The sequence below is a fragment of the Chanos chanos genome, chromosome 10 (genome assembly GCF_902362185.1).
Source record: "Chanos chanos chromosome 10, fChaCha1.1, whole genome shotgun sequence".
NCBI lineage: Eukaryota > Metazoa > Chordata > Actinopteri > Gonorynchiformes > Chanidae > Chanos > Chanos chanos.
In genome coordinates this window covers 28797104-28821785 of record NC_044504.1, presented here as the reverse complement: position 1 = coordinate 28821785, position 24682 = coordinate 28797104, and the positions used below count along the sequence as shown (strand labels likewise).

At 41.3% G+C, this 24682-nt stretch overlaps 1 protein-coding gene across 1 annotated transcript in view; it reads right to left on the bottom strand.

The window, feature by feature from the left end:
- Positions 1 to 337: 337 nt before the first annotated feature.
- Positions 338 to 24682, bottom strand: part of clybl (citrate lyase beta like) — a 54828-nt gene continuing 30483 nt past the window's right edge. Inside the window, exons 3-8 of the mRNA XM_030786841.1 lie at positions 15102 to 15290; positions 8906 to 9007; positions 7715 to 7808; positions 7117 to 7284; positions 1856 to 1980; positions 338 to 599 (exon numbers count right to left, since the gene is read on the bottom strand). Of these exons, the coding sequence (XP_030642701.1) occupies positions 504 to 599; positions 1856 to 1980; positions 7117 to 7284; positions 7715 to 7808; positions 8906 to 9007; positions 15102 to 15290 (774 nt within the window). The 3' untranslated portion in view covers positions 338 to 503. The remainder of the gene's footprint in view (positions 600 to 1855; positions 1981 to 7116; positions 7285 to 7714; positions 7809 to 8905; positions 9008 to 15101; positions 15291 to 24682) is intronic.

Genomic DNA, 24682 nt, shown 5'->3' with positions numbered 1-24682 from the left:
GCACTCTGATGAGCTGGGGTGGCAAGAAGCTTCAAACTGAATGGAGAAACAACAGTGGGTTGTTCTGTTTGATTGCCCTTTAGCCAGGCATGCTGAACGCCAGCTCTGACCACAAGACAGGCAGGAGGGAGTGGACACACACACACACACACACACACACACACACAGAGAGAGACAAACACACACACTTACCCACTCATGCCACACCACAATGCAAATCCTAGAGGTGTAAATCAGAAGTTAAAAGAAGAAAAAAATTATTTTGACAAAGGATCCTCACTGCATTCTGAAGTAAAACAATTAAATACATTTATTACAGTGCAAACAGTACATTACGTATCAGCCAGTACATATTTTTGAACCACCGATCTGGTGTTTCAAAATGGTCATCGCAAAGTCCAAAAATCTGAAGAGAAAACGCATCTCGGAGATGTTCAGAACTGGTCTTTTGGGGACCTGGGTAAGGTGATGTTCAGTCATCCTGGTGGTGTTCAGGCTTTGGCTTACTTCTGTGGGATAGCAGAAGCCAAGGTGATGATGTTCTGGGCCTGCTTTAACAATGGCATATCAATCATACTGCCTTGGAAAGTGAATGCACCCTGAGGAACACAGGAAAACAGTTAGAGAGCAAACGGATAAGAGCATGCCTGCATGCAAAATTTGAAGTCCATTAAAGTAAAACCGAGGCAAAATCTGAACAATGTGGAGCTACAGGACAGAGCCTCAAAATGTTCCCAAATGTATTTCTTATAATGGTAAAATGATGAGCAGTTGTAATCGTAATATACTTTGACTGACGTCCAGATAAGAAAAAGATTGTTCCTTAGACCAGTCCGGTTCAATAAACCCATTTTAAGTTTTAAAAGAGGCTCTGTGTTTAATTCATGCGAGACTGACAATGCTGCATGTTCTCAACAAAGATGCCTTCACTTGGCCTGTATGGGAGAGATGAAATGTGAGGGGAAAACCAGTCCTGACAGCTCTGTGATTTATGGGTGGAAGTCTTTTCTTTGGTTGTTCAAGGCCCTTTATACCCAAAGACTGCTGAGAGCCAAAATTATTTTGTATGATGAACAAACAAACCCCAAAAACTAACAGCATATAGACAAGAATGTGTGTGTTTGTGTGTGTGTGTTCTTTCTATTAAAAGCAACACTTAAGTCTCAAAATACCTTGTTCTTCAAATATCATATTTTTGTAATATTTTGAAAAATGTCTTGTTTCAGGAGCAACAGGATTTTGTTTAATATTGGTATTCTTTATATTTTTATACAGCGACGATGACAAGTGACAGTTTTCGCGATCTTTATCTCCGTCTCTCTTTCTATCCTCATATAAACAAAAACGACAGAAGAAAAGTACTGGCTTTGCTTCAATATCTCGGCTAATGACCCGTCAGCGAGTCCGTGTGAGGCCTACTGAATTTCCCCGGGGCTGTCCCCTCGTCTTCTTGGGTTTAAGAACTAGTGGCAGTAGGAAGGTACAGGGGCGAATTGGGCATTATCAGCGGACGATCTCTGCAGCAGCTGCCCCGCCGAGCAGAAAACATAAGAGTCAATGATGCACTAAATTAGGAACGATAATATTCGACACTTCATTTGCTTCTCCCATCTCGCAGAACCACTTCACGGCGGACGGGCGTACTCACAGAGGAACGCTCTAATGTTCGGAGCTGTGAGGCAGATGCAGCCAAAGTGTCAGAAATGTAATGATGTAAGCCAGGAATGCTCCTGGTCCTGGAACACACGCTCAAGGATGCACATTAGTTGGATCTTACCCCGGAGGCAAGGTGGCTGTCAGTTTTAAGGTGGCGTGGAGTTTTAAGGGACGGATGGAGGGAGCTGCTGTAATATACCTTTCCCAGTTTCTGGTGCTTCTCGAATGCGGCAGTCAAATCCCTGGCCCACTGGACTTTTTCAGGACTAGGTGAAAATTCTTCTTGCACTGCCTTGATTTGGTTGGGGTGGATGATTTGCTTTCCTTTAAAATAAAAAAAAAAAAAAAAAGAAAGAAAGAAAAAGAAGAAATTGACAAAAAAGGATGAATTAAATCCATTCTGTGATTGTACTGTTCCAAGTTGGAAATTATACATGTTATACTGTTTATTTTGATGGTTCATAAAAGGAAACAAGAATACACATAAATATTGCTCATCCTTCATATAAATATTTCTGTGTAGTATTAACTGACTCATACGTTGTGCTATTACTAGAGTAGCATATTTATGTTTTACATTAGAAGTTTGCAGATGCAATGAGATTTGATGAACAGTTAATATGTAAAAAAATCTAATGTCACATCTGAAATAAAATCAGAGTATAAATGTTAATTAAATAAACAACATAAACCGTTTCCATCAATGATACTATCCAGAGACAGATTAACATAAAATTAGCTTCTGTTTGCAATCTGAGAAGATTGCTATGTGAAGCTGTAAGAGGATTTGAAAGTACTGCCAAAACAAAATATCTGTAAATGTACAAATTTTAGAGCAAAGTAAAACACATCCTCTGCGATTTGTCTGTGTGTGTGTATGTGTGTGTGTGTGTGTGTGTGTGTGTGTTTATATACATATATATAAAAGGTTTTTTGTCTGTTTAGATTTGGAGGTGTTGCTTCTCTGAGGGTGAGGCAGTGGTGAATACTAGCTCCCCCATTTTTGGAGCGTGGCTCCCCGGCCAGTGCTGAATTTGAGGAACACAGCAGGGACATAGGATGCTATGAATCACGGGTGTCATCCAGATTTTTGCCACTGTGCCCCGCTGAACTCTGAAACTTTACTGCATGCTTAGTTACACTTCAATCTGAGTCTGCCTGTGCACAAAGCTCAACTCTCTGCTTCTCATTACAGGGGTACTATGTGTAGGCCGCACACACACACACACTCACACACACACACAGACACAGACACACTGACTTGTTCAAACACACAAAGGCTTATAGACACAAACCCACATACACGCTCCCCCGCATACCCACAGATATAGATGTCAGACAGAGAGACAAGTGATATCCGTAAAAGTCGGCTATGTGTGTTAATGACCAGACTTCAGGGAGAAGAACTGGAGATGACAAAAAATATTATAGGACCGTGAAATCCCATTTTATTTATGTGTGACAAGCATACGCCAAACTGAACCTTAAATTACCACTGCTTTACCATTGTCAGCACAACATGAGTATTACATAGAATTATTCATTCATTTAATTATGTCTGGAAATACTGATGTTTGTTATATTAATGATAACAATCATATAAAATGAAATGAAACAACATAATAATAACAGTAAAAGAAAGAAATCAAAAGAAATAAATAAATGAAGAAAATAAAAACATTTGTTTTACCTGAAAGTAATATCAGGAACATCTTTGCCTTTTCCTTCTGGTCATTTTGACGAATCAGGTACCTCAGACTACAAAACTTATCATATGGTCTCGGACCTCAGCGCACCCTGCCTAAACTAAAGAAAGTTGTCACTGCGTCTCTGGATCAAATGCGTGATGGTAACTTAAAGTTACAAAATGGCCATGAAAAAAATGAAGGTTTCTCACCAGTCAGGGAGACACTGTCACTTTAAGGCTTAACTGTGTCTCCCAAAGCACAAATACTTAAAGGTAGCCGACAGGATCAGATTTTAGCACATGAGAAAACCATTAGCTCCATCTGCTAAGCCTTACCCCAGCTAACCCCTCCGAAACATTCCAGACTATGAGTGATGTAATTCTGTTTCGACATGTTTGGTTACAATGAAATATTTGGAAGCCTAATGTCAACCACTGGTTCAAAGCCTTTCATAGCACAGACAGGTGTTTCCTAAAGCGTGATAGCTCAGGAGACCAATATGACAAACTATAACAGTGAAATACTCCAACACTGCGTCGTTTATGGCTCGTTCAGTCAGCTCATAAATAGCTCATAAATAACATCCAACTTATACCTATTTCACTCAGGGTCAGGTGATGGCTTATTCGCAATAATACACGTGGAGTTTTGTATTTTATGTGTGGATATCAGTACACTTCAGCCAGTGAGGTCTTGCTTTGAGCAGGCACTGCCGTTTTTGGATGGGTCAAGGGAAAAGAACACCGTCTGTACAGTTGTCTTCGGTCCCAGAGGAGGCAGCTTGTTGGATCAACAGCCTAAAGAGGAGACTCAAGGCCCATGTCTGTAACACCCATCCCAGAAAAACTGGTAGGGGGTAGTTCCCTCACATCAACAAAATATGGCCCCTTCCCCATCCTACCACCTGTTCAGGAGCCGTCCGCTCTAAGCCAGCCAGCATCGGAACAAACAGAGGGGGCGAGTCACTGATCTAGGTGCTGCACTGTCATTGGTCGGCCCCCATGAATCATTCATGCTTCCTGTAGCCCTTTACCCAATCATAAAATGCCATCTGGTTTGAGGAGGTCTCATTGGAGCATTTCTATTTAACAGAGTGCGATGCAATCAAAAGATGCTCAAGGTTCGCAGAGAATTTTTTTTTTTATCGGGAAGAAAAACAAAAATCTTAAAATGTGGAGGTTTTTTTTCTTCCCAACAATCTGGATTAAAGAAAAAAATTGGTTGTGAATTTAGTGACTGATTTTTCAAGAAAAACAAAAAGACACTGCGGTCAACATAGAATTGATAGAATGTTTAGGATCCCAGAATTCCTGTGAGTGGTTATCTGATATGATATCCCATTGGATTTCAAGCATTCCTTGAATTTTCAGGGATAGAATGAAGAACCTCCTGAATGTTTTAATGGGAAAAATAATTACAGATAGCAACTGTCATTTTCACTGTGGGTGAAACTTTCTGTTGTAAATAATGTTGTTTAAATAGATCTATGTAATGTGCAATATAAATTTCAAATAGTTTCTGGAGTCAAAATAAAATAGGACATTTATATTATATTTCAAGAATTCTTGTACTTTCTTTAAAAATGACCTGTGCAGAAACATGTATCAATTACCCACACACTAAAATTACCTGAAACATGTTAAATGCACCCAGAAATCAGCATATACGATTTACCACATGACCTGCCAGAGATGAAATGACACTCCTTAATGACACTGCTTAATTGCTGTCAAGAAGCAGAAAAACATAACACCCACATGGTTATATCATGAAGACCTGAGGCAAAACCCTTTTGACAAGTGTCCTGTTCCACTGCAACAAGCGTACATGAATGTACACACACACACACACACACACACACACACACACACACACACACTTCACACTGATGGTGTAAACTGTAAACAGTGTCTGTAGTAAAGGCTCCGCACAAAGCCCCCCTGAGACTAACAATGCCAAATGAGGTCAGAGGAAAATCAGCTGCTGTCTAGGACAGAGACGGGGAGAGAGAGAGAGAGAGAGAGAGAGAGGGAGAGAGAGAGACAGAGAGAGAGAGAGAGAGAGAGAGGAAGAAAGAGAAAGAGAAAGAGAGAGGGAGAGAGAGATGGAAAGGTGGACCATCTCGGCTTGTCCCTGTAGAGTGGAGAGAGAACATTGTCCAACTGAGCTCCACCTGGCACTAATGACAAGCTGTGAATAGTATGTCTTGCTGGTCGTAGTATGACTGCAACATGGTAAGATCACACATGGACCATCCACTGGATAAATAAAAACAAACACTGTTTAAATCTATAGCTGTCCTTTAAATCAGAAAAAAATTGGAGCAAACAGTGGTGTATTAAGAACATGTGTTTTTGACATAAGAACAATATTTTTTCTTCTTTTTTTTTTTTTTAAATCAGAGAACATAATCCTAATCACTAATTTTTGGGCTTTTGATAATCTCTCGACGACGCATTTAGTCCTTTATTTGATTTTTAACACAAATTCTAGCATAATTAAAGAACCAGGGGCTTAACACGCATTCAAAGACATTTGTCATGTGTATCAGATTTCAATAACCAAATGAAGAGATGCCAAGAAATGAAAGCGCCGAAAAAGGAAACAGGGGACTTAAGATAAGGAAAGAAAATGCAGTCTTGCTCTAGCGCGACGGTTGTGTTACTGTATACGTAGATTAGCATGAGTAAACGTGCGCCTTCTGCAAACAGCAATTATATATTCATTAGTAAAAGCTCAGAGGAGACCAATTTCTGGCCTCCTGTGGCCAGTTACCCACTCACCAGGGCTTCGTACGCGTTGCCTGGCTACAAACCCACATGGTGTTGAGCGGTGTACATACGCCCATCTTTCTGCTCTAGCAACACCCCCCTCCCTCCTTCCGGTCTCTCTCTCTCTCTCTCTCTCTCTCTCTCTCTCTCATACAGACATGCAATTTGGGCTGTCTTTATTTTCTCACTATTGATGGTAATGTCAAAATCTACAATCATGATGAATTCTGTGATATTTAAGGAAGCGACGCAGCATGCCAGCGCCTGCTTAATTAGTGAGAAATTCCTGACGCAAAAATCGCTTCAGCTGGTGAAATCCTGGGATGCGCCTTCCTCTTATGCTGCTTTCCTTGCCCTCGAATAAAAAAAAAACCCAAATAAATAAATAAAGCATGACAGCACAAGCTTTGGAGCCACGTCACAGATTTCCAGTAAGCCTGACTGCGTTCGAAGCTATTATTATTTTTCAGATTCTTAAAATGGCTAATGAGCTCTGACTGCAGTTAAAGAGAAGAAAAAGGACTCAGAGGATGAAGAAGAAAGACATGATGAGAGCCATCAAGCCTGAGGGAATGCTACAGGAGCACGGCTAAAGGAACAGGCTGCAGCATCAACACTCTGCTGCAGGAATATAAAGGAGATGTACTGTATGCACACACAGGAGCTGTGACCAGGTCTGGCAGATATGTACTGATTCTAGAGGAGCAAGAACATGGCTTCAGTGTAGGAATACAGGGGAGTGCGAAAAGTTTAGCGCTAAAAAGAAACTAGGCACCAGTGCTGTAACTGCTTAGAGGGGTAATACTGTGGGTATCTTGAGGAGTTGCTATTTGCTATAAACAAAAGGGGAGGAGAACAGTGATTTCCTAAAGCAGCGGTGGCAAATGATAGGAATGTAGAAGAGCGGCATCTTTTCCACCGCAAAGCTTTAAAGGAATACAGTCACGCTTCAGACACTGAGTCAAAGGAACATAAAGGAGGAAGTGAGGGATATCACATACCAGTGAAGCCCATCAGAGCGCCCTCTCTGGCTTGCCCCCGAAGCCCTTCCACATCCGAATAGTCAATGTAAACAAGGTCGATGGCTTGCAGCCCGAATGCTTTCGCTGTTACCACCACTTTCTGACGAGCATACAGGAGCTCTCTGGCATCTTTAGTCCGTGTGGCACCTGAAGTATCAAACAAACAAACAAACCCCCCCCCCCCAAAAAAGTCTTAATAAAATCTAAAACACTATTCAAAAACACACACACACACAAACATGTAAAATTAGATAAGGAATTTCCAATGACGACTCATTTTCTAATTTGAGCATATTAATTAAGCCGCTATTAACAAAAAGAATACGTGAGTCAGTGAAAATAAACACGTGAACCACCATCTTCCAAAAACGAGGCTCTTGAGGGCTGAAATGACATTTTAATATACAAATATACAAACATGAATACTACTAATAATATTAACATTTTTTATCTGTTGTAAAGTTAAAAGTTACAAGAGGTATAACCTTTTACACATAATAATAGCATAATACATTTATAAAAAAGGAGGAAAATAAGGCTAAATAAGCATAAGGTTATTTAAGAACAGATAACAAACCTATACTGGCACAGAAGTCATCAGAGCCAAAGACCACACCATCATGATGCACACCAGCCTTCGGCCCAAGCCGACGAAACTCCTCACACACTGCCTGTGAGAAGCACCAAAGACACAAAGAACTATGTGTGTGTCTGAGTGTGTGTGATTGTGTGTGTGTGTGTGTGTGTGTGTGCGTGTGTCTGAATGTGTGTGTGTGATTGTGTGTGTGTGTGTGCATGCGTGTGAGTGTGTGTGTGTGTCTGAGTGTGTGTGTGTGTGTGTGATTGTGTGTGTGTGTGAGCTGACAGAGGGAGCCATGATTCTGGCCCGCAGTCAATTCTCCCAGTCAGACGACTCATATTTTACTCACATCTCCCTTTACCAAGGTTTCAGCTGTCTGGGCAGATGGGAACTACTCAGTAATAACAGCAACTTTTAGTGTGAGGGTCTCTCTTTCTCTCTTTTTGTCTCTCATTCACTCACTCACACGCGCGCGCACACACACACACACAGACACAGACACACAGACACACAGATACACACACACACACACACACACACACACACACATTGTTATCTGAGAGTTTTGCTAACCATCATGTCACCAATAGACCAGATGGAATTTATTTGATACTTTTGTAGGGTTCCAAATTAATCTCACTTCTTGCTGTGACTCGGCAATATTTCCCTGTCTTGGCTCAAGACTTACTCTGTTCAACACATTAGAGTTTTCAAAGGAAAAATAAAAGTAAACCAAGCACGGAGGTGGAGTGGGGGTGCTCTGTGTACTCTGAGAAGACCAAACTTCAGCCTTGCCCATTATTATTATTATTATTATTATTATTATTGTTATTATTATTACTACCACTCCTACTATTACTACTACCACTACTACTACTACCACTAGTAGTAGTAGTAGCAGCAGCAGTATTAAAAATTTCAAGTTGTTATTTCCATTTTATCTGAGTGTGAGAAGATAAAAAAAATGACCATCCCCCAAACTAGCCCTCTGTGACACAAAAAGTATTTATATTGGAGAATCTCCATTCATAATGCAATTTATTCCAAGACTGGTCTTGTCTGAAAAACTAGCACTGTTTATGACAATACTCATTGTAAATGCTCACTGATGCTTTATTTTACTAAACTGGGAGCACGCTATATTCTTACATGGTTCTCACATATGCAGTTCCTCGGGTTGTAATTTACCTTCAAATTTAGCAGACCCACGGCGGTTTCCACAAAGGTGACTAAACGAATGGGCTCTGCCAAGTTTCTGTCTTTTAAATGCTGCTCAAGTCTGTCGACAAACTGAGGGAAAGAAGAATCATTATTTATTCTTGCATGACAGTCAGTGACAGGGGAAACTCATCAACAGCAAAATCCAGTCATGTATGTCTCTATGATTATCTGAACATTGACAAATTTCCTCATATGACACTTTCACATGCACTGACCAGATATGTGAATGAATTACAGATCAAATTCCATTCTAAGCCTCTTATTCAGTGCTTAGTAACAAGTAATACATTTTTTTCTTCGGGTTTTAACAGCGCCTAAAAGAACTCCAGCCCCTTAAGACATATTTTATACATTAGTGTGGCTGTTTGAGAGAGGAGAATTTTCTCTCTCTCTCTCTCTCTCTATATATATATTTTATTTATATATATGCACACACACACACACACACACACACACACACATATATATATATATATATGTAAGGATTTAAGCTGTCTGGGGAGTGTAGTGTTTCATTCTGGCATTATGTAGGTTCTGCTTCCCCTGGTGGACAGACTAGAGAGACATATGACAATCAGAGTGTGATGGGACACTTCTCACAGCCTTTCATTCTGTATGCTTCCCACTAATATTTGCGCTAAGCTAAGAAGGCTTTAAAATGAAGTTTTAGGTCTTTGAAGACCAAAGCATTCCAATTTTTTTTTTCCAACAGACCAGTTCACAGCTAGCTGCGGACTGCCAGTGGGGTAGCCCAAATTCCAAAATCTATCATCTGGAAATACACAAAAGCTCCCTCCGTCAGATATTTCCTTTCAAAGCTGGTCAAAAAAAAAAGAGAAAAGCCGAGTGGGGGAAGAGAGAGGGAGGAAAAAAAAAAACTCAAAGTAGAAATGTGTAATTCCCTGTCCCCCCTTCCTTCTCTCTCTTCAGCATCTTTCACATACTGGGGACAGAGGATCAAAATAACCTCAGGTAAGTTGACACTATTTTTTGAAATAAAGACAAAAAATATCCCGCACACATACACACACACAAACACACACACGCACACGCACACACACACACTTGTTTTATTAGCTCAAAGAATACGCCTTCATTGAGGGATTTTTTTTAATGGGGGGAGAATTTTAATCATCTCCTCATTCAATCTCAGTTGGATAAATCATATCTGAGAGATTTGCATAAATATAAACCATCAAAGACTTTTCATCTTCAAAGGGGTTTTCAAGGCCCAATAAGCTTTGTACTGTAATCATCTGAGGTCACAACCCTGCAGGAGTAATGCTGCTATGGCAACATAAAAACTGACGCTGAGGGCTTAGCATAATATTCCCCCTGAACTGTGTTCCCAAAGAGGAGAGGGTGTTTGGTGGCAGCTCCATTTCCTTTTCTCCTTTTCTGTCGGGGGCTGTGATTCCCCCTTCTCTGCTCTATTATTTTGGACAACAATAATGGCCAGCCATGTTTAAGCCAACTACACAAAATATAAAGCTTTTTCCCAAACAATACACTTACACAAGCCCTTTAACAGGCTCTAGGATTGAGTGGGCTTTTAGGCCACCGATGAGTGATAACAAATTACTGGTGCGCTTTTTTTTGTTGTTGTTGTTACATTTTATTGAGTGTGTGAAAGGTGACCGCTTCATTTCTAGGTTTATTTGGTTTGGCTGGGTCTGCCAATTGTCCTGTCGTTTTAAGCAAGTAAGAACGCTATTGTTGCTCCACTCAACCTACTCTCTGGTTTCAAGAGACGTGGCTTTTCTAGTGGTAAATAACGCCTTGTGAACACGCTGCTCCATAGTGTTTTCCTTCAGTTCTCACTGAAAAAACAGCACTCCACAGTAAGAGCCACATTAGCCTATCCCTCAACAGAGGTGGACGGGGAGGAAAGCATTGGATTTGAAGAAAATAATCATGGGAGAAGGGAGAAAAAAAAAAGCGGCAAGCGGACAAGTTTCAATTAATGTTTTTCAAAAGGGTCCAGATTAAATGTTTCCGGCCTGGTGAAGTGCTCATTTTCACTGAAGGGGGAAAAGTGGGAAAGGAGAAAGGGAGAATTGAGGGAGGGGGACGAGTGGAGCCGGGCTTCAGGCTGGTCCTTTCAGTGGCTGGTGCACACCCAATACGGTGGCGGGGCAAAGAATGCACCGTGGCTCCGAATTTGTGGGAGAATTGTCCTCAGACAAAACAGAAGAGTTACGCCTGTTATAGCCCAATAAGCCTTGTCAGTCAAACAAGTGAACAAGAGAGAGAGAAGAAAGAGAGAGCAAAAGATTTTCACACAAAAGGCAACAAGTAAGTCCATCTTTTAGCAACAAATGAGTCTGGAGGTTCCTCTCCTCGTGTACGGGAAAGAGAAAAGAGGAGGAAAATAAACAACAGAGGGATTTAAAGCTCACGCCGGAGGAGAAGGGATAATCAGGCCCACAGTGCTCCTGGACCAAATCTCCAAGGGGCAGTTAGTGACTGTCTAATTCAATACAGACAAGTTAGGGAAACCACAAACACACACACACGCACGCACGCACACACGCACGCACACACGCAAACACAGACACAGACACACAAAGAGAAAAAAAGAAAGAGAAAGAGAAAGAGAGAGAGGGACAGAGAGAGAGAGAGAGAGAGAGAGAGGGAGAATCACAGAGACATTCAAATCTAATGCTGAGCACAATGGAAACTGACGAGCAGTGGTTATTCCAGCAATATAAAAGGAAATTAATTGATTATTAAGCTGCTATCAGGTTGGATTGTTGACGGGCTCGAGGGCCGCCACAGCAGGCAGTCTAACCTTGTATATTGTAAGGACTGTGCTGGTTTCAATTAAAAATGCATTTTAAAAAGCCATTTTAACATCATTTAAGTTCCTGGTTGTTATATTGTCTGTACAAACACCTCTGAACTTACTTGACAGTTATTGAAATTGTCCATACATTGGCAGAGAAATAAGAATGCCTACGGTCATATTTGAGTCAGGAAAAAAAAAAATACTACATAGGAAAACAAAATTAGTTTTTTCATGAACTCATGAGCCTAGACTACAAAAAACAAAGAGTTACATGATACAAAAGCTACACCGAAGAGTAGAAGAAGCTAGGGAAGAGAAAATGAGAGATAGAAAAGGCTCCATAAAGTGCTCTTAGCACATTTCCTAACTGAGCTATTAGTTTGTCTTTGCATTTACCTTTATTAGGACAGTCATTCAAATACAAAGAGAAGAGAAGAGAAGAGAAGAGAAGAGAAGAGAAGAGAAGAGAAGAGAAGAGAAGAGAAGAGAAGAGAAGAGAAGAGAAAAGAAGAGAAGAGAAGAGAAGTCTGATCACTCATTTGTTTCAGGTCTCTGTCTCCTGGCTTTTCAAAACGGTGGCCCAAGTGGAGTCAGAGGTACATGGTTTCCTCTGTGCTGGTGGTGTCCTGTGCCCTGCTGTGGGAATGAACTGTGCTCTGTGAAAGGCCTACTGAGAACATGTTCCAGCTACAGCTGCATATCTGTCCAACACAGAGTGAAGCATGTGGACACTCACGAACATGTACATATGCGCTTGCATGCGCGCATGCACAGACACACACACGCGCGCACACACACACACACACACACACACACACACACACACACACACACACACACAACTATCTCACACTGCACAGTACATTTACTTGTGTAAAGCGATGAGTGTGGAGAAAAAAAAAACCTGTAAAGTGAAGAGTTGTTTTCGATTTAGGGCAAGACACCAGTAATTCATCACTGACTCATCTTCCGCACTCCAGTTCTGATAATGATAGCTAGGTGCCTATCAAACATGTACAACTGAACTTGTGGCTGTGTGACTCCAAATTCCATAGTTTAGTCACATGACTTATGGAGTATTCCTCAAGCAGAAACATTTTTTGGGAGGAAAGAAAAAAAAAAAAAAAAGAAAAAAGAAAGGAATTAGGGCAGGGGTGGGAACAGGGAGGCTGGGGGGGGGTCTGAACACCTGTCTGCAATTAAAAATGGAAGAAACAAAGTGCAGCCCAGGAAATGTATGAACACTAATTAAAGCCACTAGTTAAAAACTTCCTGCTTCTGGGCTGGACTGACTGTGGGGAGAGAGAGCGGCAGACTTGCCCCCCCCCCTCTCTTCTCTCTTCATCTGACTCCCACCTTCCATCCAACCCCTTTCTTCCTCTCTCCATCTAGTTAAGACATTGCAACTCCTTTCAGGACTCAGGACTTGAAAAAAAAAAATCATGGTGAGTGCTTGAATGCATGCAGATTTAGAGGCCGGGTGATGTAGCCAGCACGCAAAGGGGCCGTTTTTTTCAGAGTGGTACTTGTCGCGGGGCCCCCAAAACTGCATGGACATTCTCTTGATGGGACAGATATCCAAAAAAAAAAAAAGAGGCCTCACACCCTGACGATGCATATGGACGCGATCAGGAAACAGGGTAGTTTAATGATGTCACTCTCTCCTGACCTGTAAGTAACTGACATCCGTGCCACACACTTTTATAGAGAGCCAAAGGGACGAGTCAGCTCCTTGAAGTGCAGTGCAATGTTGTCTTTTCTAGGTTTCTGACTGTAGTATCTGGCCAGTTGGACTAGGTATAACCTTGAGTTGATCAATTTAACTTCTCCCCAGGAACTGGGCCCTTTCGGGTTGAGGAAAACAGCTGAATGTTCTAGGAGGTGCTGTTAAAATGAAAAAAAAAAAAAAAAAGTCTAGATCTCCAGTGAAGACATTAGCCTTTTCTCCACATGAACAAACCTCACTGACCTCAATGGCATTTGAGTTGTAAATATTGTTTCAGATGACTGTCAAGCATGTGTCATTTTTTTCGACAAGGCCTTGAATTTCCAGAAGGCCTTAAATTTCATCTCTCAAGCAGAGACCTGAGAGAGTTTGTATAGTGTGACATGGCTGACTTTGGAGGCCGATTTTTTGAAATGTCATCGCTTTTTCGAGCCCATGCCAAGAAAAACAGCCCGTTTCTCCCAGGGCCCCGGCAAACTGGGATCGATTCCCATTTTTTTGCTGGGGAAATGAAAAAGTTTGTTATTATTGCTTTGAAGTGACCTGTGGTTTCCTCTTACTTCGTGAGTTTATGTATGGAGACCACTGTGTTCTTTAAAGATGGGGGAAAAAGCCAGAAAATGTCATGGGTATTTTTAGTATATCTCACTTTTCTTATAATGCTTGGCATGGTCTCCACGCCTTCTCATCAGAGTCACTTTATGTTGGAATCAGGAAGTGTAAAGAGCATGTGTGTTATATAGCCGACAAGATATTGCATAACATCTAATAAGATATTTTAAGCAGTTGATCCACAAAAATACCGACTATCAATATATCTTATATAACCACATATAACCCAAAAATAATAAACCGTAAATGTGAAAAACATTGACATTAATCATGCCAAAGCTGTTATGTAGCTCAAAATAACTGGCACAAGCAGAGAAAATATATCAACGATAGATGATGGTATTCATTACTATGTAAAATAATCAGATATCAGCCATCAGCACCTTAACAACAGAAAAGAATTCAGGTCAATAAAACATAAATGTAAACATTTTAAATGTGGTGTCATTACAGATCTCTGCAGTTGTGTGCTTCCTAAGAGAGAAGAGGCAGTTGACCAGTGGATGCGTTCTTACTTAAGCTTACAATGTCACTTCATATCATGATACATTCACATCACAGCACACATTTTCTCTCTTTCCCTAGCCATGCAACAATTGCTGGACTACAGACTCACTCAGCAGCTCAGGACTGAAGATTCATGTCAGATTATCAAGTGTGATCTTTGCTCGGGGCAGAGCTGAAACACTCAATAATTGCCATAGCCCTCCGAATTTTGAATAATGACTTTGACAAATCAATTAATCATTTTTATATTACCCAAGCCCTCACACAGTGCAGTAGATTTATGAATACACACATAAAGGCAAGTAGCAGGCTTACGAATCCCTTCGCCTGGACCCATAGATTTGTTATCAGCTTCAATGCCTATTAAATGGTTAAATCTGAATTTTACATTTTTTTTTTTCCACTGGTCAGACAGTGACCTACAGTGTCTTACATGAGATGTAACACTTACTGTGTAATTAACCACATTTCACTGTCATTGTTCAGGGTGAGGAGACCTGTCCGTTGTATTGATGGATGAATGCACTCACCCACTGGACCTCTCCAGTGTCCTCCACCTTGGGAAGCATGAGGGCAGAGGGCAAGACCTCTGCTCGCAGGATGACCGACAAGTCTTCGTCCGCCAGGTTGCTGGATACTGAATTGACCCGTACACACTTCTCTGTGCGACCCAGATTCAGCTCAGCCAGCATCTTTGGAATGGTCTCCCGCGCTTCTGCCTGGTTGAGGGTGGGGGAGAAAGGTAAAGACTGTATCAAAAGGCATGGGGAAATCAGTGTCAGGTGCAACGCTCTGACAGAGATTTGAAATGTCTGACTTTGATTTTTTATAGTTTCCATTCAAAAGCCAAACCAGTCACTGAATGGGTGACCCAGGAGTCATTTGATGACACAACACAATGTTAATAGGACCTGGAGAAAAATGCAGAAGCAATTTTCCAACTGATTTACAGACAATTTATTCCTTGTAGAATACATTTATTTGCCATGAAGAGACCGCAGAATGGAAGTATGGCTAGAATCTTTTTTTTTTTTCTGTTTGTTTGATTCAATACAAGAAAAGAAAAGAAAACAAAACATTTGATCTTTCAAATGGTACCAAAATAATGCTTGTAACACATAAATGCATATATATATATAAGAATGTGGCAGATCAACTTTTCATATGCCACAGTGGAACTGAATATGTATCTTTCCATGATATTAGTCATAGTGTGACCATGAACAGGAAGATATCTAATATGCATAAATAATGACAAAACAAAATGCCATACCAAAACAGTCTACATACGAACACACACGCACACAGACACACACACACACACACACACACACACACACACACACACACACACACACACACAAACACAAACAGGAGGCAACATGTCAAACTAAATGTAAAGTTTCCCCATTTTCCAGATTTACAGAGGATGCTGAGGATGGCGCCTGGGATTAGAGTGGGAAAGACAGGCCTGGAGAGGAGGATCATCCACACTGCAGTAAATGGACTCATATCCATAAAGCGTAAAAACCTTCAACCCATATGCAACCATCAACATAAACACACGCACACACACATGGAAGTCCCATCACACACACGTGCCCATTGTGGACAAGCGACAGGAAGTTCTAGGAGGGAAAGGAACAGAGGAATCAAAGTCGATCTCCAGCCTCAGCGCCTTGCAGTGACACTGCAGCACACGCCAGCAGACTCAAACCAGATGTGGCTAAAACAAAAAGAGTGAGAGATAGGGATAGAGAGAGAGAGAGAGAGAGAAATGAAAGAAATGTGGCCTGAGTTAAACAGCATGAGGAAATGGTAGCTTAGGACTTGTCAGTTCAGATCAGAAGCACGCCTGGAAAGTTAGTGAGGTTTGCAGGGCCTGCTGGTAATTAGCCAGACTCCTGGGACAGAAGAAAACCAAAGCCTGGTTGAAAGAGAGAAAGAAAAAGACACAGAGAGCGCTGGAGACAGAGAGCGAGCGAGCGAGCGAGCGAGCGAGCAAGCGAGCGAGAGAGAGAGAGAGAGAGAGAGAGAGAGGATAGTTCATTTCAGAGGTTAATGGAACTTGGATAAGAACCTTCATCAACTCCACAAGATATGTACAAAAGCTCAGTACCTGGCTATTTATTCATTTACAGCCATCAAACCCAGAGTCCCCTTCAGAACCCAGGACAACAAAACAGAGGGTCAGTGGTTGTCCTCTGTTCTCACTATGTTGTTCCTCTCTGAGCACAAAGACCACCTCAAAATGCCTTAGCTTTGCAGGATCAGGTTTCGGCATCACAAAGATACATACTCTATAGTTACAGTTGCGCTGGAATATACATCTATATTCCAGTGCAAAATGTTAGGTCTTAAACAAAGAGAACAGGATGAGGACTTGATGCAACAGCAGCTGACATGAATCCCTCCGCTCAATATGTTTAGCAGCTTTCAGAGGATGGCTTTAAACTAAAACCTAACCTAAGCCATGTTCGAAGCCCACAATGCGTCAATAGAGGGACAATAGTAACACAAGAAGGGTTGAGGGATTTATGAAGTCATAACTCAGCATTCCCAAGGCTGCTCCATGGTGGATCCATTTTACTTCACTTCTCTCACCATTGTTTTCTGTCATCTAACGACTGGTATTACAGCGCCTGGCAGTCCGCAAGTCGCCTTGTCTAAACAGTGTCACATTTACGCTTGGATAAACACAAAGCACAACCCACTCCATGACCATCAAAAGTACTGGCTGTCCTAAAGCACAAATCTGTCCAGGGCACATAAATCTGAAGCATGAGTATGAAACTGCCCATTCGTCCCTACAGAGCCGCTTTAATGTAGTAAGATATTATTCCTACATTTTTAACTGACAAAGGCCCTTTGAAATTCTGTGAAATGATGTTATAGGAAATGAGATATTTGAATTATGATCAGTGGGGAAGACCTGCTACCGAACCCCCTTATGCAGTTAAAGAGTCAAAGAGAATATTCTGAAGGAACACCTTCGCTCCTAAGGGTAGACCAACTTGCAAGCTTGGAGAGAAAAAAAAACACACACTTTGAAAGGCAAAATGTTTTACATTAATGGATTCTCCATCCAACAAGATGCTTCAAAGTACCCTCCCCAATCACCTAGCATCCCACAGGGTGGTGGGTAGAAGCACAGGTTTGAGTGATCTTTGATTTCTTCCATCAAGCCCATCATTAAAGCTCGACACTGAGTCGAGACAGCGGGTCCACAGAAACCTCAAAATAAAAGACAGACTTTCAAGTCTGGAAATGTTGACCTCTGCTTAAAAAAAGGCCAACTCCTTCATGTATTGAGAGCTTCCGAATATGGACTCCTACAGAGTGATGGACCAAAAAGGAGCGCTATGTCAGGTTTTTACCAGTTGTAACCAAGACCTCACATAAAACTGGCTGTCCAAAAGGACCTCAAAACCCATGAGTTCGACGTTAAAATAGTCGATAGCCGTACTACTTTAAGGTGGGAGACGTGGTCAGTAAGGTTATCGCAAAGTACTTCTTTATATGGTTTGAAATCAACATTTATTGCAACATATTAACAACGTCCAGTTGAACTTTGAAGATTATTCTGCTTAGGACCCTGAAGTAACAGAAGATTCATTATAGTTTAAAATCTGAAAAGATTTATTACCAGGACCAGCAGTCTGGTATGTAAATATAAAACTGAACAAACATGGCTTGTATAGAGTGAAAAAAGGACAATAACAGATAACACAGAATAGGTCATCATGGAAAAAATATAGTATAAATGAACAAATAAGTAAATAAATAAATAAAGACTGTAGCCAAACAGCTATTACACATGAGCAATGTGTCAAGTGATTAAGCACCACAAAAATAAATGAGACAAAGTAACAGAAAAAAAAAAAACAGCGAGGGGAAAACAATTGCTGAATTGTGATTTCTATCACACTAAATGCCTTTTCCAGATTTCTGGAGCTGTGCGACCTTTGCCACAATTTCTTTATCTTTGGAGGTTTCTTTGGCTTTGGCTTTCATCCCAAGGAGCAGTGGTTTTGTGAGTGGGTGTGTAGCGTACATCAAAAGTGTACAAGCACTAAAGCATGTTTCTGCCCCCTTAGCATCTGTTGGTGTTACATACGGTTTAGAGAAATGGATATAGAACTTTGTTTTATATAAAATAAATTACAAATGTGTGTGTTTTCTTATCATTATCTATTTCATCCTGAAAATGACTGATATTGTTATCACCCAGCCCTGTTTTACCTGGACATTAACTGTATGTTTTTTTTGCTTTCGCTATTTATTTATTATTTTTGTAATAAAATATTGTCAGATGTAGTCATGTACATTTTGACTGATCAGGTTTAACTTGAAATGATCAGAGAGGGTAAACAGTTGTTCATGGAGCAGCAATACAAAGTGGTACAGATGTGGTCGCACTAATGGGAGCTTCACCTTTAGAAGTTTGTCGTATCAGATTTTCCAAGAAGCCTTACCTACCAAAACATATAATTAAACAAATAAATAAATGATCTAATCAAACAATCACAGCTCTCTTTTCATGTATGCGTCCTCCTTCCTCTGTGCTCCACTCAAACAATGCAGAAATACAATTATTTGCTCTCAGCCATGATGCATTCTCCATGTCTTTTTGTTTTCTTTCTTATTCCTGTTTTTTTTTTTTTTTCAGGCATTTTGCAACCTGCTGGGACTCTTGTCATGCTGCTGGAAATGAGCTGTAGCTTATGCGGAAGGACAAGCAGCCTGTAGACTCTAGGTGTGTAATCCCCAGTTACAATGTCCCACGGACATGCTCCAACAAGTGACAAGTCAGGCATCTGCGACCCCATTCGGGTGGAGTGTTTAATAGATGGAGCATTTGATACTCTCCCCAGTTAAGAATTTGTACGGTTCCGCACGGGTTGAACTCGAGTCCTTCCTGTCCTTTTGAATTTTCACGTGGTTGGCGGAGAACACTGGACGACTGTATCTTTTATTGCTATTTACTGCTGCAGAACATTCTGGGTTCTATTCTTCATTGCGGGGCTACGTTCGGCAAGCCACGTACTGCATGGCTGTGTGGCCCCGAACCCTTGCCAATGAAAACAGGCAGTCATAATTTGATAATGCGAGCAAGAGAAGGACTGCTGCTTTCTCTGGAACTCAGCATTTTGTGATACATTTGCTTGCCCTTAACTTTGAACATCTGGATGACCAAGAGGTTACAGTGCAAAGCCAGCTGTGGACCTAGGCCACCCTGATGGTGCTCTACTGGACATCTGCTGTTCATACTGATCAAAAACATACTGATCAGTGTTGGTGGAAATCAGGACACACCAGTTCCCTTTGTATTGTTGGGCAATATCAAAGAGGTCAAGTTCCTGGAAAAACGGGGAGAATTTTCCTATATCATTTATAAAGCTCCCATGCACACAATATTGTAACTCTATCTCAGATATCTGAAGTGGCAAGTAAAGAATAAGAACCATCTATTCTCTAAACTTGATTTGGAATTTGTGTAAATGAGGGTTAGCTGCCTGTAACAACTCTGCCTGTAAGAAAAAAAATCTACATTGTAAGGTCCACAGAAGTGGTTACATAACGAAAAGAGGTTAAATATCAACAGGTCCTCTTTTAGCAGTCATTTATCACTTTGGATATTATGGCTAGAGGAAGACATAACTATTACTTAGACTTGTCTAATGTGGCCCAATTTACCTTCCTTTTCTCCCTGGCAAACGTTGTTCAGCTTGCTAATGTTTTATGGGTAATAGTGGCTAATGTTATGTTAGCATAGAAGCTAGAGTCAATGACAGTAAAAAGTGCATATTCCTTGACTTCATCAAGACAGGCAGCTTCATCAATAATCATCCATCAGACAAATAAGACTGTTTGAGATTGAAATGTTGCAAAGAGCACAAGATATTGTTTACCAAGCGGCATAAAAAAAATAAAATAAATAACAATAATAAATAAAAAAATCATATGGCCAGGAGAGTGATAGTACACCTTGTACTCAACAAGCAGAGTAATGCATGCATGTTGCGTGCCTAAGAAGACAACGGACGCGAACGCTTGTTTCTCACAGTGAAGGGCCCTAACAGTTCTCTCATGAGGTTTTCCTCGTGTTTTATTTTCACTCATCCCCTCAGATGACAGGGGAACTGTAAATAAATGCAAAGCCACAACACCATCACAATAATACTGTGCTACACCAGGGTACAAGTGGTCACAGGACAGTTAAATAATGAGTATTATTAAAGTGATGTGATTTGCGAGCCATGGTGGTTTCAGCCAGCGGATCTCAAACTAACTCAACACAACAACCTGTAACTGAAACATCATCACCATCAGCAACACAGAAAATGACGCAACTTCTCATGGAATAATGTTGACACATCCATTCAGTGCAGGACCAACACAATTTGTAAAGCTTCATGGCACACTAACTGCATATCACAAATTAACAAGGACCAATTAACATCTTCATCATTAATGTGCCTGGTGACAGACTGAAAATAAAATGCAACCATATCTGCCAAAGTGCACACACATACAAAGATACAGACCCAGACAGAGAAACAGATGCACACAAAATCCTACTGAGCCCACCAAAAGCTAATTCTTTTCACAGAATGTCTGCTTACTGTCCATTTACTGTGTGTGTCTCCTATACCATTTTATTTCTCATCATCTCCATCAGCACATCTCTCTATCATCACCACTCAGTTGGGGGCATCCTACCCAGTGACCCCCGACTCACCTTCACCCCTGATGGACTATATACACTACTCACTCCCCATGACAAAAACATGACACGCAGCATTAAACAGACACACACACACACACGCGCACACGCACACATGAACACAAGCACATGTACACACACTCCCGCACGTACACACACTCACACACACAGACACAGTTTGACAGACAGGTCATTTTGGCAACAGCTTCAGATTTCAGATCTCGCTGGAGCCATGATCCATTTTCTGGGTGAACGCCTCAGATCCCTGTTTGTGTTTCTTGGCAGCTGCATGTTATCTCTGAACCATTCCTTGTTCTGTGCCGTTCCTTCAGGTTCTGCTGCACTACACCAGGAACAGCAGAGGCCCCTCAGGCCTAAACTCCGTCAGCTCTGGGGTATCTCCGTGAGCCCACCGTGAGACTTCACACGGGCCTCCTGCTCTCTAACACCATTCGTTGCCAAGCTCAACACAAGGACAATACGTCTGACGCTACGAGTTCTGTCCCGTCTTCTGACACTGCCTGTACACAAAATCGACTTGTGGAGACATCTCTCAACTGCTGAGATTTAGCTCTTTTCTTTTTTTTTTCTTCTTCCTTTCCTCCACTGACTCAGTTGGTGTAATAAGGAAAACATCTGAGATAACTTCAAAATGTCTATGCTGTATTTTTTGGGCCCCTATATCAGATAACAGTTGGTTGCATAAATTATGTTAAATTGGAAACGTTGACGGGAAGCCAAAAGTATTACAATTTCAAATAAGCCGAAACTGAAATCTAAGACTACAATACTGTTGAATGCATCAGGTTTGACGCACAAGAGATATGCATTCAGACGAATTTATAGAGCTAGAAAAAGATCACAGAAAATTTTTCCAAAGAAAAGGACAGATTACACAAGAGAATTTTTTTTTTTTTTTAAAGATAAACATCCTACAAAGATGGACGAAAAATGCTATGTGTACTCAAAAGTCACCTCCTTTCTCTTTCCAAAATATACAACTACTGCCACCACCAGGACCTCCACAGCATAAACAATAACTACCCAACACAAACAAGCTCTATTTGTGCAGCTATGGTGTTAAACAAGGTGACATACCAATGTAATGTGCGTCGCATACATCAAGAAAGTCATGGAAAGTAAGGGTTTTTTTGAAAAAAAAATCATTTCTTCACTGCCCTGTACAAAACACTCGTATTTCTGGAAAATATATTTGAAATATTTGCCCTCTCAACCACACAGACCCAAGAAAGAACAGAGCGCTGAACTGCGCCGAAAGCAAACAAAAGCAGAAAGCTTACCAACCAGAGTCAAAAACCAGCCTAAATATGTGCCCTCTTCCACTGGCCCGAATGTGATGGGGGAGGGTGCAGTCACACAGTGTGGTGGCTAGCACTGAAACAAAACAGATGGGATGCTGGGAAGACCACGGAATCCAATCTTCACTGCTGCCTCAGACCAATGAGGTGCAGTAGTAGACCTGTTGCTAATAAAGCAATGGCTACTTTGTAGGATATTCAGACTCTGAACAACATTGAGGCAGACAGATATAGAGAATGAGACAGATCAGCCAGACTGGTAGGTAAGCAGAAAGACACATAGACATAGACAGACGTACATCAGGTACAGGAAGTGAGAAAGGGCAAGATTTTGAGTTAGTACCACAGTCTGTAGGAAAAGAAGATCAGATGACACAGACACACGCACAAAGCAAATACACAAAGGCAAAAACCTCTTACCAGACGCAACACTGCAAATAACATTGCAACTACAGCCATTATACGGCGGATTCATCCTCAGTTTAATGGCGGAAGGCGATTTTTTATTTATTTATTTTTTTATTTATTCTCGAGTGACGAAATGATGAGATTGGGGAAAGAAAACAACATCCGTCCACTTTCACACTCCAGTGGAAGAGGTGGTCCCTCACGGCAGGGCTGCGTAGTCCTGCCATCTGGAGAATAAATCGAGTGTGAAGTACAGTATAGTTTGGGACCAAGCTCCGTGGCGGAGGCCCAGCAGTTAGTTCATTAGTTCCAAACTTCCAGGGATTAGGGGGAGCATCTCGTCGGGCGGCCGCAGAGAGGGAGAGTGAAGGCGGGCAGGGAGGAGGGCCGCTGGGTGGAATGCCACAAACTGTGCTGCAGTCTATAGGGCACCAACAGCCGAAAACAGACAGATAAACAATCCACCCCCAGAGAAGAGAAGAGGACAGGTGTAGCTATCAGCTCCACCCGAGAAGCTTACATATATCTATCCTTGCCCTTTTTCAACAAGAAAATCCTTTTATATAACAAGTATGCGTGTGTGTGTGTGCGTGCGCCCTAAGCCATGTCCTATGTGGCAGTTAACAGTCTTTGGGCATCTCCTTTACCTTCTGTCACATGGCCCCAAGCAGGCTAAGTTGGGTAGGGTTTGGCACAGTTTGGTGAGGTGGGGTAGCCTGGCAGTGTGGCTATTAGGGCACAGATAATTACCACTGAAAGGAAAAAAAAAAACTCACTGACTGTGACATGTCTGCTAATGGCTGAGATACTCTTCATACGCACAGCATGGCATATACAGATATACACACGCAATCAATATTGTCATTCTCCAACAAGGAGAGTTATTTTCCTTAAACTGCAATTGATTTAGAAATATATAAATTTGTATAAGAAATAGATACATTATTTGAAAAGAAAAAAAAAAAAAAGAAAGCTGGATAGTGCCAAATTGGTCTAGAAAAACCTCTTCAGGTTTCAGGGTTTTGAATAGTGAAATAAATGCTTCTCAATCTCAATCTCAATTTTGTTGTGACAAATGAGAGGAAGGTATCTCTCTCTCTCTCTCTCTCTCTCTTCCTCTCTCTCTCTCTCAGTCTATATGAGAGTAACTACGCTGCAGGAGGAAGTGTCATTTAGCGGCAAGGAAAATAAAACGTCTGCCTATAGGTATACAGAAACCTCCCATGGATTTCCAATTGCCACAATGGAGAAAACAGCCGAGAGAGTGGGAAGTGAACGAGAGCGAGCCGGGGGGAGAGGTGCATTTTACCGTCGAGTTAATAACTCATTTTTACATTACACAGTGCGTGCCAGCAAATAAATAATGGATCGCAGCTTTAGGCCACACTGTTTCAGACTCTTTTAAAGCCAATATATGGTCTTTAAAATTGACGGTGTCTCACGCTAGAACGCATTGTGCCGCTGTAGTCTCAACAGGTTTATACCATCAAAGAGCAGAGCAGTAATGGGATTATTTGCCGATCTCTTCTCCCAGCACAATGTTATTTTCAAGGGTGAGCTATTAGCATTTTTATCTGAGAGACTAGCTGGAGCGCTAATTCTATCAGGTTTGACAGGAACACGGGCTAGCACAGAGAGTCTGCTCTGCTTGTCGAGA